General features: G+C 55.2%; 1 protein-coding gene across 1 annotated transcript in view; it reads right to left on the reverse strand.

Annotated features, from left to right (window-relative positions):
• MAN2B2 (mannosidase alpha class 2B member 2) overlaps positions 1-16379 on the reverse strand; it is a 29982-nt gene extending 13603 nt beyond the window's left edge. The window contains exons 1-7 of the mRNA XM_070398715.1: positions 16242-16379; positions 14490-14636; positions 11771-11876; positions 8985-9157; positions 8277-8365; positions 7070-7274; positions 1014-1212 (exon numbers count right to left, since the gene is read on the reverse strand). Coding sequence (XP_070254816.1) covers positions 1014-1212; positions 7070-7274; positions 8277-8365; positions 8985-9157; positions 11771-11876; positions 14490-14636; positions 16242-16379 — 1057 coding nt within the window. The remainder of the gene's footprint in view (positions 1-1013; positions 1213-7069; positions 7275-8276; positions 8366-8984; positions 9158-11770; positions 11877-14489; positions 14637-16241) is intronic.
• Positions 16380-17507: the final 1128 nt, after the last annotated feature.

Raw genomic sequence — 17507 nt, forward strand, 5'->3', positions numbered from 1 at the left:
CTCCCCCCCCCCAAGAGCTGGGGCCAGAGGGGCGGGGTCACCTGCTCCCCCAGGAAGGCCTGGGGGCTCCTGCCCCAGCCAGGCCAAGGACTGCCCCAGGGCCCCAGAGGGGCTGGGCAGGTGGAGGAGGGTGCCTGGGTGGGCTGGGGGGCAGGAAAGCCCAGGGAGGGTCAGGAAGGCCTGGCTCAGCCTTGAACCAGGGGCCTGGGAGGCCTGGGGGAGGGGAGGGAGAGAGGGGAGGAAGTGGGCAGGACCCGCTGAGAGGGCTGAGCACCACAGCCTCTGAATGTGATTCTGGGACAATGGGGGAACCAGGACAGGCCTGCCTCAGCACGTCCCTCTGGCGGCCCAGGGAGGGTGGGTGAGAGGAGGGTGGGTGGGTGGGTGGGAGGAGGGAGGGTGGGTGTGTGAGAGGAGGGTGGGTAGGAGGGAGGGTGGGTGGGTGGGTGGATGAGAGGAGGGTGGGTGGGTGGGAGGAGGACCAGGAATGGCCTCATCGTTATTCTTCGCTACATCTGGGGGCCCTTGCTCTGTCCGGACCCAGGATCCGAGCTTTCCTTGTTTCGCTTCATCTGTACAACTCGATAGCCTCAGCGCCATTACTGTCCCGGTTTCGCTGCGGCCCCGCCAGTCCGTGCCGTGCGCGCAGCCACAGAGCAGGCTCAGGCCGGCGGCCTCCGGGCCCTGGCGGCGCCAGGACACAGGCGTGAAGCATCGGCCCCCGAGCCGGACCGTGGTGAATGGGAGGGAAACCCCCTGGCCCGGCCTCCGTGTCGGGAAAGGTTTCCGGGAGGAGGGACATGGGCACAGATGAGTGGAACTTGTGCCGGAAGAGACTGGTGGGGGCCTCCTGCCGGGAAGGCAGGACCTGCTGTGAGGGCAGCGCTGGGAGCCAGGCTGTGGGTGTGGCAGCCAGGACGGCCACGGGACCGGGAGTGGGGGCCGGGCCAGCCTCCCAGACGGGAAGAGCAGACGTTGAGGGGGGCACCCAAACCGCCACCCCCGGGCGGTACCTGAGGAGTAGGGCAGGAAGTCCTGGTGGCCATGTGTGTGCCAGGTGGCATTGTGGGCATGCACGGCGCGGAAGTAGGCGCCCAGCGTGGCGTACTCCACCGTGATGCCCAGCTGGGAGGCCTCAGTGTTGAGGAAGCGCAGCAGGAGGTCCATGTTGGCAAACTGCACGCCGGCGTTGAAGAACGTCCTGTCACACCCCTGCGGCAGGACACGGCCACGTCCATCCTGAGGGCAGAGCGCAGCCCAGCAGAACGGCCCCAGGGCCTTCCCCGGGCACCTGCCACTCTCCACGGGGCCGTCCACATCCCCAACCAGCTCCCCAGCCACATTCCTGGACGTTTCCTTCTCTCTTTTTCTTTCTTTTCTCTAAATCATGTTGTACATCCCCTAGACTTGTTTATCTTTTATCTTATAAGAAGTTTGTTCCTGCCCTGGCCGGTTTGGTTCAGTGGATAGAGCGTCAGCCTGTGGACTGAAGGGTCCCGGGTTAGAATCCAGTCAAGGGCATATGCCCGGGGTTGCAGGCTTAATCCCCAGTGTGGGGTGTGCAGGAGGCAGCTGAGCAATGATTCTCTCTCATCATTGATGTTTCTATATCTCTCTCCCTCTCCCTTCCTCTCTGAAATCAATAAAAATATTTTTTTTTCCTGGATTTAAAGAATAGGGGGTTTCACATTAAAATCATGTTAAAAATATTTTTTTTAAAGTTTTTTCCTTTGACTATCTTCACCCACTCCCACATCCCCCACCCCCCACCTCTGACAACCACAAATTCGATCTCTTTTTTTCTACGCGTTTTGTGTTTTTAAACTTTGCCTATCCTATAAGTGAAATCATACAGTATTTTGTCTTCCTCTGAATTATTTCACTCCCTGGCATTTCTGAAAGCCATTTAGTAATACTACTCATCAAAGTCATCCATTCTAGTGCCGTGGGAATTGTGCATAACAATGAACTAGCCACAACTCACATTTATGGCCCTTAACTTCATCTTCAAAACAGCAAAGTCAAAATTGTTAGAAACATACTACCTACCGAGACTGAATCTGAAAAAGTAGAGGATGTACACAGACATTACTAGTAAGGAGGTTGAATCAGTAATCAAAAAGCTCTAAACAAACAAAAATCCAGGGCCAGGTGAGTTCATTGGTTAAGGCTATTAAAAGAAGAATTAGTACCAATCCTCCTAAAATCTTCCCCCAAAAAATAGAAGAGGAGAGAACATTTCCGCACTCATTTCCGAGGCCACAATGAGACAGAGACACCACAAGTAAAGAAAAGTACAGGTGACCATCCCCGATGAACATAGATGCAAAATTCTCAACAAAATGTTAGCAAACTGAATTCAGCAATACCTTAAAACTTCCACACCATGGAATCAAGCGGGAAAACAAACAATCCCATTTTAAAATGGGCAAAGGATTTGAGTAGATATCTCTCCAAAGAGGACAGACAGATGGCCAACAGGCCCGATGAAAAGGGGCTCAGCATCCCTAACCATCAGTGAAATACAAATCAAAAACCACATTGCCCTGGCCAGTGTGGCCCAGCGGATAGAGTGTTGGCCTGCAACCTGAAGGGTCCCGGGTTTGATTCCGGTCAAGGGCACGTACCTCGGTTGCAGGTTCCTCCCCGGCCCGGGCCCTGGTCGGGGCTTGTGCAGGAGGCAACCAATTGAGGTGTTTCTTCCACATTGATATCTCTCTCTGTCTTTTCCTCTCTCTTCTACTCTCTCTAAAAACCAATGGAAAAATATCCTCAGGTGAAGATTAATAATAATAATAAACAAATCAAAAACCACAGTAAGATATCACCTCACGCCTGTTGGAATGGTTACCATCAAAAAGACAAGAGAGAAGTGCTGGTAGGAGGTGGAGTAAAGGGAACCCTTGTGTACTGTTGGTGCGGCTGCAAGTTGGTGCGATCACTATGGAAAACAGTATGGAGGTTCCTCAAAAAATTTAAAATAGAACTCCCATCTGAACCAGCAAGTCCACTTCTGGGTGTTTAGTCAAAGACAACAAAACATTAATTCTAAAAGTTATATGCACCCATACCCATAGCAGCATTATTTACGATAGCAAAAACATGAAAGCAACCTAAAGTGTCCATCATAGATGAATGGGTAAACAATGTGGTCACACACACACACACACACACCATTCGATTCCTGGTCTCTCTCTCTCACACACACACACACACACACACACCATTCGATTCCTGGTCTCTCTCTCACACACACACACACACACACACCATTCGATTCCTGGTCTCTCTCTCTCACACACACACACACACACACACACCATTCGATTCCTGGTCTCTCTCTCACACACACACACACACACACACCATTCGTTCCTGGTCTCTCTCTCTCACACACACACACACACACACACATACACACACGCCATTCGATTCCTGGTCTCTCTCTCACACACACACACATACACCATTCGATTCCTGGTCTCTCTCTCACACACACACACACACACACACACACACACCATTTGATTCCTGGTCTCACACACACACACACACACACACACACCATTCAATTCCTGGTCTCTCTCTCACACACACACACATACACCATTCGATTCCTGGTCTCTCTCTCTCTCTCTCTCACACACACACACACACACACACACCCCATTTGATTCCTGGTCTCACACACACACACACACACACACACACACCATTCGATTCCTGGTCTCACACACACACACACACACACACACACACATACACCATTTGATTCCTGGTCTCTCTCTCTCACACACACACATACACCATTCGATTCCTGGTCACACACACACACACCATTCGATTCCTGGTCTCTCTCTCTCTCTCTCTCTCTCTCACACACACACACACACACACACACACACCATTCCATTCCTGGTCTCTCTCTCTCTCACACACACACATACACCATTAGATTCCTGGTCACACACACACACACACACACACACACACACACACCATTTGATTCCTGGTCAAGGGCACCTGCCCAGGTTGCAGGCTTGATCCCCACTAGGGGTATGCAGGAGGCAGCTAGTCAATGATTCTCTCTCATCATTGATGTTTCTCTATCTCTCCCTTCCTCTCTGAAATCAATAAAAATAAAAATAAAAAAGAACAAAGGGAGGTCACAGGATGATACTGTTAGGGTTCTGTGGCCTGGACACCAGTTACTTTAGGCAGGTGTTTCTGTGCTCCTTCTGCAAGCATCACATTCTATTTTGAACTGTTGAGAAATCAAACATTTCATTATTGTGTTTCTTTATTGCCTACATATAGTTTAAGTTATGCCTCAAGCCTCATCTAAAGTTTTATAGGGAGAAGCCAAGATGGTGGCATAGGTAAACACCAGAGTTTGCTGCCTTGCACAACCACTTCAAAAATACAACTAAAAGACGGAATGGACGTCACCCAGAACCACAGGAAGGCTGGCTGAGTGGAAATTCTACAACTAGAAGGAAAGAGAAAAGCATACCGAGACTCAGAGGAGGTGCGGTGCGGAAGTAAAATACTAAGGTACAGAGGCGCATGCGGAGCGGGCTGGTGGCTGAGGGCGCGGTTGTTTTTTTCAATCAGGAGGGAGTCTCAGGCTCTGAGCTCCAGTTCCGGGTGAGTCTCTGGGGACCTAGACTCATATGGGAGAAGCGGGACTGTCTGGCATCGGTCTGAACTCGAGGGCAGCTTTCTCTCAGAGGTACTTGCAGCAATTGCTGGGACACTGAGAAGCAGGGCCTCTGAAGGCAGGACTGAGAGCAGCCATAACTGCTCGCTCCGCCCGCCCTGTTGATCCCCTGGGACCCGCCCTGCCCAAGCCTTGCATGGAGGCGTTTGCTGGATAGCCTCAGGCAGAGGCTAGATTAGCACCTCCCTAGAGATCCAGGACAGAAGTTCTCCCACTGCAGGCACAGCTGATTCTCACAGCCAATTGGCCTGGAGGCCAATCCCTCCCAGTGATACCTACAACAATCAAGGCTTAACTACAACAACACTGTGCACAAAGACCACAAGGGGGTGCACCAAGAGTGTCCTCCTCAGGTAATTGGGGAGGCTGAGCCACTGGGCCCTAGAGGACACTTAGCACAGAAAACCACTTTATCAACACAAGGAAGCATAAAAAATGCGGAGACAAAGAAACAGGACACAAATGACAGAAATGGAGGAAAGCAAACTGCTGGATATAGAGTTCAAAACCACACTTTTAAGGTTTTTCAAGAATTTTCTAGAAACCGCCGATAAACTTAATGAGACCCTCAAGAAATCTAGTGAGACCCTCGATGCTGTGATAAAGGACCAACTAGAAATTAAGCATACACTGACTGAAATAAAGAATATTATACAGACTCCCAACAGCAGACCAGAGGATCGCAAGAATCAAGTCAAAGATTTGAAATACGAAGAAGCAAAAAACACCCAACCGGAAAAGCAAAATGAAAAAACAATCCAAAAATACAAAGATAGTGTAAGGAGCCTCTGGGACAGCTTCAAGCGTACCAACATCCGAATTATAGGGGTGCCAGAAGAAGAGAGAGAGCAAGATATTTGAAGAAATAATGACAGAAAACTTCCCCTACCTGGTAAAAGAAATAGACTTCCAAGTCCAGGAAGCGCAGAGAACCCCAAACAAAAGGAATCCAAAGAGGACCACACCAAGACACATCATAATTAAAATGCCAAGAGCAAAAGAGAAAGAGAGACTCTTAAAAGCAGCAAGAGAAAGAAAGTCAGTTACCTACAAGGGAATACCCATATGACTGTCAGCTGATTTCTCAACAGAAACTTTGCAGGCCAGAAGGGAGTGGCAAGAAATATTCAAAGTGATGAATGCCAAGAACATACAACCAAGATTACTTTATCCAGCAAAGCTATCATTCAGAATTGAAGGTCAGCCGGAACCGGTTTGGCTCAGTGGCTAGAGCGTCGGCCTGCGGACCGAAAGGTCCCAGGTTTGATTCCGGTCAAGGGCATGTACCTTGGTTGCAGGCATATCCCCAGTAGGAGATGTGCAGGAGGCAGCAGATCGATGTTTCTCTCTCATCGATGTTTCTAACTCTCTATCTCTCTCCATTCCTCTCTGTAAAAAATCAATAAAATATATTTAAAAAAAAAAAAAAGAATTGAAGGTCAGATAAAGAGCTTCACAGATAAGAAAAAGCTAAAGGAGTTCATCACCACCAAACAGTGTTATATGAAATGCTGAAAGGTATCCTTTAAGAAGAGGAAGAAGAAAAAGGTAAAGATACAAATTATGAACAACAAATACACATCTATCAACAAGTGAATCTAAAAATCAAGTGAATAAATAATCTGATGAACAGAATGAACTGGTGATTATAATAGAATCAGGGGCATAGAAAGGGAGTGGACTGACTATTCTTGGGGGGAAGGGGTGAGGGGGATGCGGGAAGAGACTGGACAAAAATCGCGCACCTATGAAAGAGGACAGTGAGGGGGAGGTGAGGGCGGAGGGGGGGTGGGAACTGGGTGGAGGGGAGTTATGGGGGGAAAAAGAGGAACAAATGTAATCATCTGAACAATAAAGATTTAATAATTTAAAAAAATAAAATATTATAATGCCCCCCAAAAAATAAATAAATAAAAATAAAGTTATATATATATATATATATATATATATTAGATCAAATATGTCGTACAAGTGGCCTGTTGACATCATGTATGGAGTTTTATAGTTTTCAAAAATTATTTTTTTCAAAAACTATTTTTCATAAACTATTTTATGCCTGCACCTGTAGAAAACGGTAATCGCAAATAAAAAGAGCAAACCAACAAAAATGGAACTAAAAGAAAACAGGAGAGGCAGTCACAAGTGAAAAAGGTGGAGAGAGCTGGTGGGAGCCTGAGGCGGGCGCGGGCGAGGGGCTGTGCCTCAGGGAGAGGCTGGGTGAGTTCAGGGTGTGGAAGGAGCTGGTGGGGGTGAGGCCCAGGTTGGGCAGGTGGCAGCCCGGCCCGGTTTGAGGGGAACACGAGTCTGGAGTGGCTGTGAGACGGACACCAGGGCCTGGGAGCTGCTTACCCAGGGCCAGAGGATGTGCGGGGTCCGATACCAACCGGCCCGCGACTTCACGTCCATCACAAACCTCTCCACGTACATTCCGATGTTGCGCACAGTGACGGGGTCATTCAGGTCGTTGTGTTCCTCGTTCTGGAATTGTGTTAGCAACGGGGCCTCGCCTTCCCAGGAATACCCTACCCTGCGGGAGAGAGAAAGGTTAGGGGGCCCCACCCCAAGAAGGGAAGCAGCCTGGGGTCCCCGGGCCCTGGCAGGGCTCAGGCAGTCCATGGGGCAGCTCAGGACCCGCAGACCTTCCTCGGTGACCCCGTCTCCCACCAGCACCACGGGCAGGCCAGGGGTGGGCAGGCAGGAGCTGTGCGGACAGAGGGGGCTCCGGTCCAGGCCGCCCCTCCCTGGGCCCGCGTCATCAGCTTCCCATGGAGCCCTCAGCCACTGCGTCCCCTCCACCACAGGGATCACTCCTTCCCTGGGCACCTCCGAGCCTGCAAAACGGGGTGCAGGGCCATGGCCAGGGAAGGAGGCCCCTCAAGCTCCAGTCTAGTGTCACCAGTAACGAGATGTTTCAGAAAATAAAATTAAGGCTGGAACCATCCTGGTGAGCAAAACCTCGCGGTGTTCAACAAAGGCAGACGCCGCATCGGCACTTCCCCTCCAGCCAGGCCCCCACGCTTGGCACGGCTCTGACCCTGAGAAGGAGCCTGGCACCTGCCTCGCTGGGCAGCACAGAGGCACATGGGGTCCCGGGCCAGCCCAGGATCTCGTGGGTAACACGTACTGGAGGCTGTGGTGAGGATTCAATGACAATCATTGGTGGGAAACAGCGAGAAACCGTGCCGGGCACCAAGCAGGCCTGACCCACGGCCATGCCGGCAGCGAGCCCGCGGGCGTCCCTCTCCCAGCGGCCCCTCCAGCCTGCCTGCTGGCCTCTCCTACTCACAGAGGGACGGCCACCTGTGCCCGGCCTCGCGGGTACACAGGGGCTGGCTGTACCCATGACACGAGGCCTGGGAGCTGGCGCTTGAACCAAACCTGCTCCGAATGTTCGCTAACCACGAGGACCTTGGCCGAGTGGCTCTGCCTCAGTTTCTCCTGGTGTGACATGGGGCACTCCGTGCGTCTCCCTCCGGGGTGCCGGGGGTCGGGGGGGTCACCGCTGAGGCCGTACAGGGACAGTGCCTAGAGGGGGCCTGGCACGGCGAGTGCTCACGAGCAGTAGCCGTAAAAGTCCAGGACGTGTGTGAAGATCTCCTGCTGCTCCGCCAGGGACTGGGACCCTCGCCACACGAACTGCATCTCCTGCGAACCAGAGGGACCGGCGAGGCTGAGGGCCCGCGTGGCGTGGACAGACCTCCCTCGCGGCCTCCTCCTGAGGCCCCACCTCACCCCCCACAGCCGCAGGAGCTTGTGGATCTGCCCTCGAGGCGGCGGCCCGCTCATTCACCCCCGCCTCCCGGGGCCGCCCTCAGGCACAGGGCGCTCAGCGCAGCTCATGTTCCACGGCTCAGCGGGCCAGGCGTGCTCAGGGTTACACGCGGGGAGGAAACCTGGTCCTGTTAGCATCTCTCTGGGGTGCACGCAGGCTCCCCGACACCCCAGCTACTCAATTCTGGGCCTTGGAAGACCGCAGAGCCGCACTCGGCCACAGAGTTGCCTGCGGCTGAGAGCAGACGTGCTGACCCGGGAAGTGTGCTCCGTGCTCCATGCTCCCTGCTCAGGGGCCCTGGTGGCGCTCCTAAGTGTTACTTCCCTTGCCCACCGGAGCTCCACCACTTCGCCTGCCCCCTGCGGGCGGTTCCCGCTGCTCTCTTGACCCTAAGTCCCTGCTTCTCTGCTCCATGCGGCCCAGCCCTGCAGGGGCACCTCCCTTAGAACAGGCGCTTCCTAGGGCCACAGGGGGCAGCGGCCCAACACTCACCTGCGCATGCATCAAGGTCTCCTTTATCTCATAGTCGATCCGGGAGATGACATGGGCGTTGAACCCCGCCAGGGCAAACAGGGTGGGCGTCGTGGCAGAGGCGCCAAACGAGTCGACCTGCCAGGAGAACTGTGGCCGGATCCCGAACGTTTCGTAGAGGAAGCCGTGTCCTTCTGCAGAGAGAGCACCGGTGCCCACACTGGCCACAGGGCGGGCCCCTCGCCCCTCGCCCACTTGGGGTCTGCTGCACAGACGACTCATGCAACGGGCTCCAACCCAGTCACCCCGCCCTTCACTTAGTCCTCGGGCTGAAGGGCCGCCCCCGGAGCCAGAGGCCAGGCTGAGTGACGCAGAGAGCGATGGGCTGGTTTGGGAAACAGCTTCTGGGGTCCACTGGGCAGAGCGCCCTTCCTGTCCCACAGCGATGTACCCCAGTTCCGGTCGCTGTGCGCTAGGTCAGGCCTGCAGGGCTAGCACTGGGCACTCAGGGTTCGAGGGCAGGTGGGCTGAGTCCTGAGGTGAGGCTGCTGCTGCTGTGGGCACCCCTGAGGCAGGCCGGCAGCGCCCCCCTCCTCCGCCATGCCCATCAGCGCCCCCCTCCCCCGCCATGCCCATCAGCACTTGTCCAGTCAGACCGTGAACTGAGCGGGGGGGTCCCAAAGATGACTCACACTCGGGCTTCTGACAGAGGCCCCCTGGAGTTTCGGGGGGAAGGGGAGGTGATAAGGAACTACGGGGACCCAAAGGAGGGGTCCTGGCAGAAGAGACTGAGATGAGCTGTGCAGGTGGAGGCAAAAGGAAACATTACGACCAAAAACACAGGATGGGTTCCAGTTGGAGCAGGTAAAGGGCGGCAGGAGCCCTGGCCGGTGGCTCAGTGGTTAGAGCATCAGCCAGCGAACTGAAGGGCCTCGGGTTCGATCCCAGTCAAGGGCACGAATGTCCGTTGCAGGCTTGATCCCCAGCCCTGGAGAGGGCGCGTGCAGAAGGCAACCAGTCAATGTGTCTCTGTCGCATTGGTTTCTCTCTCTCTCTCTCCCCCAATCCCTTCCACTCTCTCTAAAAATCAATGGAAAAAATATCCTCAGGTGAGGATCAACAAAAAAATAAATAAATAAAAAATTTTTTAAAAGGGGGCGGGGGGGGCAGCAGGAGGCGGAAGAGTTGCTGGCGAGGAGCCCCGAGCAGGCCCGGAGGCCACGTGAGGAGCCAGGAAGGGTTATGAAATGAGAACTAAAAGCAGTTACCATCGCGCTCCCAGCTCCGCACCTTGCTCTCCAACAGACCTGAACAGCCTCTGGGACTCACTTTCACTGGGAACCAGTTCCAGCCCCGCCCTCGGGCTTGGCTGGCGGCTGTGGCAGGAGGCTCCCTCTGCGCCAGACCCCCGCCCGGGTGTGAGCATGTGCGAGGGGCACAGGAGAAGCCCTGGCCTGCAGTAGGGGCTCTGTGGGCGGAAGGCATCTTGAACACAAGAGGGACGTGAGAGTCTGAGAAGAAAGGGTTTTGTCAGCAACACCGCCTTCTAGACGAAAGTGGCAAAGGGGGTGAAGTCTGGAAATGAGGCAGGGAGAGCCTGAGGTAGGGAAGGACTCCAGATCACAGAGCGGGAGGGAGGCAGTGCTCAAAGGCCCTAAGATAGCATCCAGTTCCTCCGACTCTGCCTTGATGGTTTACACACTGGGCACCTGGGGCCGTGCTGTCGTGGGGTGACCTGGGGCGGAGGGTCTCAGGCCTGGCTTCCCTCTGGCTCACCCACTGGCGATTTTCCTTTTTCTTTTTTTTTTTTTTTTTTTTGGTCAGTGTTCCAGCTGCCCTAGTTTCCTCCCGGCAGCCTGCCGTTAAATGCTTCTTATGAAGCCTTTGGTAAAAGGTGAGAGAAGTACCACCATTGCAATGGTGGGTGGAGATGGTCAGGTGGAGGTGGGGATGAGGAAGGTGCTGGTGGTCATAAAGGTAGTGGTGCTGGGGGTAGAAGTGGAGGTTGTGAAAGTGATAATGATGGGGGTGATGATGGTGGTGATGGTGGTGGTGATGGTGGTGGTGGTGATGGTGGTGGTGATGGTGGTGGTGATGGTGATAATGATGGTGGTGGTGATGATGGTGGTGGTGATGATGATGATAGTGGTGGTGTGGTGGTGGTGGTGGTGATGATGATGGTGGTGATAGTGGTGGTGGTGGTGATGGTGGTTATGATGGTGGTGGTGATGGTGGTGATTATTGTGGTGATGGTGATAATGGTGATAGTGATGGTGATAGTGATGGTGGTGGTGATGGTGATGGTGATGGTGATGGTGATGGTGATGGTGATGGTGGTGATGGTGGTGGTGGTGGAGGTAAAGGTAGTTAGGGTGATGGTGCTGATGGCTATGTTGGTGAATTGTAGGTGGAGTAGTGGTGATGGTGGTGTAATGATGAAAGGCATCGAACCTTTAATGAGTATTTACTAGGGAACCCTGCACTTCACTAAAGTGCTCTATTTCAATGATTGCAATCTATTTCTCACACAAACCTTTAAGGTAGGTATCATCAAACTCATCTTAGTGAGGAGGACACTGAGACACGATAGGTGGCATCCCTGGGCCAGGTTCACAGGCCGGGGCCCAGCAGGCTAGCGGGTCTAGCATTCCCAGTCGGAGCCAGGCCTTGGCACTAGCCAGTCACCGTTCGCACTGCCACAGTGCCCCGCACAGAGGGGAGGACGAAGCCCAGCACCTGGATTCAGGCACCAAGTCCCAGCCCGAATGGAGGCCCCGAAAGGGTGGCTACGGGAGAGGTGGCCGAACCTGTGAGCTGCAGGATCTGGTCATCAAAGTGTGTCACCGCCTCGTCGTGCATGACCTGGCCTCCGCTCACAAACTCCAGGCGGCCGTGGGCCAGCAGCTCGCGGACCTGGTGCAGCAGGCACAGAGGAAGGCCAGGTCAACCCCAGAGCGCTGCGGCTCTGCTCGGACATGTGCCAGCAGCTCGAGGTGCCTCCCCTGAAACTCCCACCTTCATTCCTTCTGCAGAGGCAGGACACTGTCCCGCTCAGCGCGGCATCCCTCCACCCAGAACAGCACCTGGCCTGTGGCTGCTGCGGGTTATAGCTTTTTAATTTTTTACTTTTTTAAAAATATATATATTTTATTGATTCCAGAGAGGACGGCAGAGGGAGAGAGATAAAAACATCCATGATGAGAGAGAATCATTCATCGGCTGCCTCCTGCACGCCCCCTGCTGGGGACCAAGCGGCTAACGTGGGCATGCGTCCTGACCGGGAATCGAACCGTGACTTCCTGGTTCACAGGTCGACACTCAACCACTGAGCCACACTGGCCAGGCTAAATTTTTACTTTTGAAACAATCTCAAAGTTAGAGAAAATGTGCAAGAATTGTACAAAGAGCCCCGTGGGTCCCCTGGCTGGAGTCTTCGAGGCTCGCTTTACCCGGTTCCCTTCACGCTTCCCCATGTCTTTCTGTGCAGTGTGTTTCTAAACCATTTGAAAGTATAAGTTAGCAAGGGCATGCCTTCTACCTGCAGAAGTTCAGTTGGCGTCCGGGAAGAAAAGGATCATTTTAATCATAGCCTGATGATCAAAATCAGGAGATTCACCCTCGCACACCGCTAGCTAAGCCCCAGACTTCCCCCACAGTTTGCCGAGAGCTCCCCGAACATCCTCCTCCGGGGGCGGCTGTGAGCTGTCATCGCCCCGCGACCTTCCCTGTGGAACAGCTCCTCGCCGGGCCTGGCCTTCACGGGAGGGACCGTTTCGGAGATCACAGGTTAGTCCTTTGGAGACCGTCCTGCAGTTTGGGTTTTTCTCATGACATGCTAAAGCATGTATCTTTTCAGAAGACATTCATCTCATCCACGTCTTCCAACGTTCTTCTAATGCAGCGGTTCTCAACCTTCCAAATGCCGCGACCCTTTAATACAGTTCCTCATGCTGTGGTGACCCCCGATTTCATTGTTACAAATTGAACATAATTAAAGCATAGTGATTCATCACAAAAACACTATGTAATTATATATGTGTTTTCCGATGGTCTTAGGCGACCCCTGTGAAAGGGTCGTTCGACCCCCATAGGGGTCGCGACCCACAGGTTGAGAACCGCTGTTCTAATGTTTTTGAAATATCGGAAGAATAGTAGGTAATCTTAAGTAAATGAATGGGAGAATGGAACATAACTAATGGCCAAAGAACGTGGGCCATGTCGCCACCCTGCTGTTCACAGACTGTCTTTTTTATTTGCTTTATGAAGGCGCAGTATTTATACTGCATTCACTCAACAAATAAGGAATGAGCCCCTACTCGGTGCTATTTTAGGTGACCACCTACTACACGCCAGGCCCTGTTCAGGCTTTGCGGATCCAGCCATGGAGCAAACAGTCAAAAACCCCTGCTGCCAGCACATGGAGCCATTGCGTTCCCTGCCCGGGTGTCTGTTAGGACCCTCCGCTCCCCGGCGGGGAAGGGGGGGTAGGAGACAGACAACTGGGCTTGGCGCGTCCATGGAAGAAAGTGTGGACCGCCCACTGGACACGTGGAGAAACGTACTTTGTCAGACATGCATGGTTCAGAATCCCTCCTGTCACATATGAGCTGTGACCACAGGACCGTCACCTGCCCTCTGCGAGCCTCCCCAGCTCCATAAAGCGGGGTCACTAGCCTCCCCATACAGCCAGTAGGGAGGGTCCAATGAAGAAATGTGTAAAAAGCAGGAGCCCAGCCCAGCTGGCCCAGTGGTTGAGTGTCGACTTATGAACCAGGAGGTCACAGATTCCCGGTCAGGGCACATGCGGGCTCGATCCCCAGTGGAGGGCGTGCAAGAGGCAGCCGATTGATGATTCTCTCTCATCATTGATGTTTCTCTCTCTCTCTCTCTTCTTCCCCCTTCCTCTCTGAAACCATTACAATATTCATTTTTTTAAAGCTGGCCACGGCCCCATCGAATGGAGGCTCCTCCTCATGACTCCGCAGGGGTCCTCAAATATTGTATTTGTTACCGTTTTGTTTTTTTACTTCAAAATAAGATATGTGCAGTGTGCATAGGAATTTGATCATAGTTTTTTTTTTAAACTATAGTCCGGCCCTCCAATGGTCTGAGGGACAGTGAACTGGCCCCCTGTTTAAAAAGTTTGAGGACCCCTGCTCCACAGCTTCAGCTTCAGACACCCCTCCAGGGGGCCCCGGAGCTTCCTGGTCAGCCTTCTTAGCTTTGCACCACTTATAAGCCACGGGGACCGTTGTACGTGGTCGGGGTGCCCAGGTCTGGGCCCATGGCCGCGCACACTCGGAAATGAAGGCCGCAGGGGTGGGCACAGGGCCACCCCAGGAGGCCCCTGCAGGGGGCCCACTCGGCAGGGCTCAGTGCCCGGCGGGGGAGCGGGGCTGCGGTTTCATGAGGGGCCAGGAGGCCAGGGTCTGTGCAGCTGCCTGGAGGGACCGCCAACCGCACCACATCTCAGCAGCCCTGTGCCAGCCCAGGGGCCGCCCAGCCCTGCCCCGTGCCACCCGTCACCTGGAGCTTCTGGGTCCTCGAGGCGAACTGGTCCCACCACAGCCGGAAGTACTCCTGCTCCACGGCGATGAAGCGCCGGTGCTCCTTGAGGCTCAGCTCCCGCACCACTGAGGTGTACACGCTGGCGGCGTAGATCTGCATGTTCTCCTGGGGGTGGGGGGTGTCACCAGCTGGGCAGGGACCGTGCCTGCGCCGGCCTCCCCGCTCCCGCTGCCTTCTCTCTGCTCTCATCAAGGACCCACCCACTGCCCGGACACAGGGAGGCTGGGACGCAGCAAAGGACACGCTTGCCAGCTCGGTGAGAACACGCTGCCCCGGAGAGGCGAGGAGTCGGACCATGACCCGCCCCGGGCAGTGCCCGGAGGGGCCAGCGGCCCGAGCCAGGAGAGGAACTAGGTCCCAGGGCCCTCCGGGGCCTGCTGGGCTCAAATGCAGGGAAGGCTGTGTGGGGAGCGGTCCCTGAGGTCACCTGCCTCCCTCCCCCCAGGTGGGGGCTCTCGGGGGTGACCGGGCTGCTTCCCATCAGGGGCTCGGGATGCGCACAGTGTGCCCAGGGCTGCTAGGCACCAGGCTGGCAAAGAGCACTGGGCAGCGAGTCAGCAGGCTGGAGGGTTATTCTGAGTGACCTGGGACCTTCTCTGGCCTGCTTCCTCTTCCGTAAAAGGGGTGACACGCATGCTCCCCCTCCCCAAGCCAGCTCCATCTGCAGGAGTCGTCACCCCAGAGGCTCCCACTGTGCCCCCGACCAGACTGAACCCTCGGCCTCAGCCTCTTCCTGCCCGTGTCTCTGTTACACAAATGTCCTTCGCAAAGTGACGGGTCCCACCACAGCGGCCTTTGCTCATTTTTTTAAAAATATATTTTATTGATTTTTTACAGAGAGGAAGGGAAAGGGATAGAGAGTTAGAAACATTGATGAGAGAGAAACATCGATCAGCTGCCTCCCGCACATCTCCTACTGGGGATGTGCCCGCAACCCAGGTACATGCCCTTGACCGGAATCGAACCTGGGACCCTTCAGTCCTCAGGTCGACGCTCTATCCACTGAGCCAAACCGGTTAGGGCGGCCTTTGCTCATTTGTGTAGGCATTTCCTCCCTCATTCCAAAGAGCGAGAGGCGGCCCGGAATCAAGGAAATCAGGGACTTCCACCCCTTTTCTCTTTGTGCCGATTCACTCATTCAGCAATTCTCCGTGTCCGTCAGCACACAGAGAACGTTCGTAATAAAGGGGTGCAGCCACCACCCCCCCCCCCAAGCTGTGGGGCTCCTCTCTGGTGGGAAGCAGGCCATCACAGGCAATGGGTGGGAGGAACAGACTGCAGAGCCACTGCCTGCAAGGCCTCACCGGGCAAGTGACTCACCAGGGGAGCAGGGCGCCCTGGGAGTTAGGGACGGAGTCCCGCCAATATCTGACAGGAGGAGGGAGAACCAGTGCAAAGTCTGAGGCCTGCACCCGCTGCGGGAGGGGCACGGGCCCAGAGCAGCCCCCAGAGCAGGGCTGACCACGGCCTGACTCAGGTCAATGCACCTTCCTCTGGCCTTGGCGGCCTGTCACTGGGGGGGAAGCTTGGTTCAGAGGTAGGAAGTGATCGGCTCAAGGTCAGCCGCCCAGTCACCGACCCAGAGGCACACCTGGAGGCAGGCTGACCCCTCCACGCTGGCGCGGACCCCGGCGCAGAAACCCACGCTGGGTGCGCAGGGAGAGGAGGCGGCAGCTCCACGGGCACTCGGGGGAGGAGGCCGGCACCTACCTGGACCGTGTAGAGCCAGCCCACGTCCATGTGGCTGTGTGGCACCACGAAGACCCTGATGGTGTCCTCGGCCCAGGTCCCTGGCAGCTGCAGCACCACCAGCTGCGCGAACAGAGGCAGCCAGCGCGGCAGCCCCATCCCAGTGCTTGGCGGGCAGCAGCCGGTGCGGGGAATTCTCGTCCACAGCCAGCAGGCAGGCCGCTAGGCAGCAAACTGGGCAGCTGCCGCCCCCCAGCCCCAGGGGAGGGAGTAAGGGAGCAAGTAGGCGATTAGGAAGCATGGAGCCCCGGGCTAGGTGTCGCCTGAGCCCTGCCCTGAGGGGGGGGGGGGGGGAGCGGGGGCGCGGGGCGGATGCTTGCTCAACAACTTCCAGTGATTGGCTCCCATCTCCCGTTTTCAGGCCATTGCTGTCCACCTTTTTTTTTTTTTTTTTAATTTTTAGAGAGAGGAAGTGGGGGGGAGAGAGAGAGACATCAATGTGAGAGAGAAAGAAAACTCATTCAGTTGCCTCCCACATGTGACCTGATGGGGACTGAACCCACAACCTGGGTACATGCCCTGACCGGGAATCAAACCCACCACTTCTTGGTGTACAGAATGATGCCCCAACCCACTGAGCCACTCAGCCGGGGCCATTGCTGTCCACCTTTAAGCTGAATCCCAAATGCCACCTCGCCCGGCAGCCTGCCAGGTGTCCCTCGAGCCAGGGCGTGCCCAGTGCCCACACGCCTCGCTTGTGGCTCTCTTGAGTGCTCTCTCTTGGCGTCCCCACCCTCTGGGATGGACTCCTGGACTTCATGTTTGTCTTGCAAAACTCAATTCCAAACTCAGCTTGGGAAGTGCCACCACCAGGAAGCCTGCCCTGATAGCCTCTCCCTCGCAGGAAGCCCCAATCTGGGCCACGTGACAGGGCCTGGCACTCCACCTTCAGGAGGACAACTGGCCTTCAGAAGGCCTTGCCGAGATCACCGAGCTGGTGGAGGAGCAGACTGTCCTAAACAGCCAGGGTCAGGCCTGGGTGCGGGATGGCGATCCTGGCCAGACACCTCAGCCCCCTGCCCCCCAGCCGGCACATCGAAAACTGGGGTGGCAGCAGAGGGCTGTGGCTTCAGTGCCACGCACTGCGGTGACACTGCGGCGTCCCCGGGCCACCTGGAGGCCTGGCGAGGCCGCATCAGGGCAGCCTGGGCCATCTCTGTGGTGGGGGGACCACCTGAGCACCACGTGCTCACTGCCCGCGCTGCCCGTCTTGTCGTGTCATTCACT

Source organism: Myotis yumanensis, unplaced genomic scaffold (genome assembly GCF_028538775.1).
Source record: "Myotis yumanensis isolate MYYU_CA2020_CCGP unplaced genomic scaffold, mMyoYum1.0.hap1 SCAF_1, whole genome shotgun sequence".
Taxonomy (NCBI): Eukaryota; Metazoa; Chordata; class Mammalia; order Chiroptera; family Vespertilionidae; genus Myotis; species Myotis yumanensis.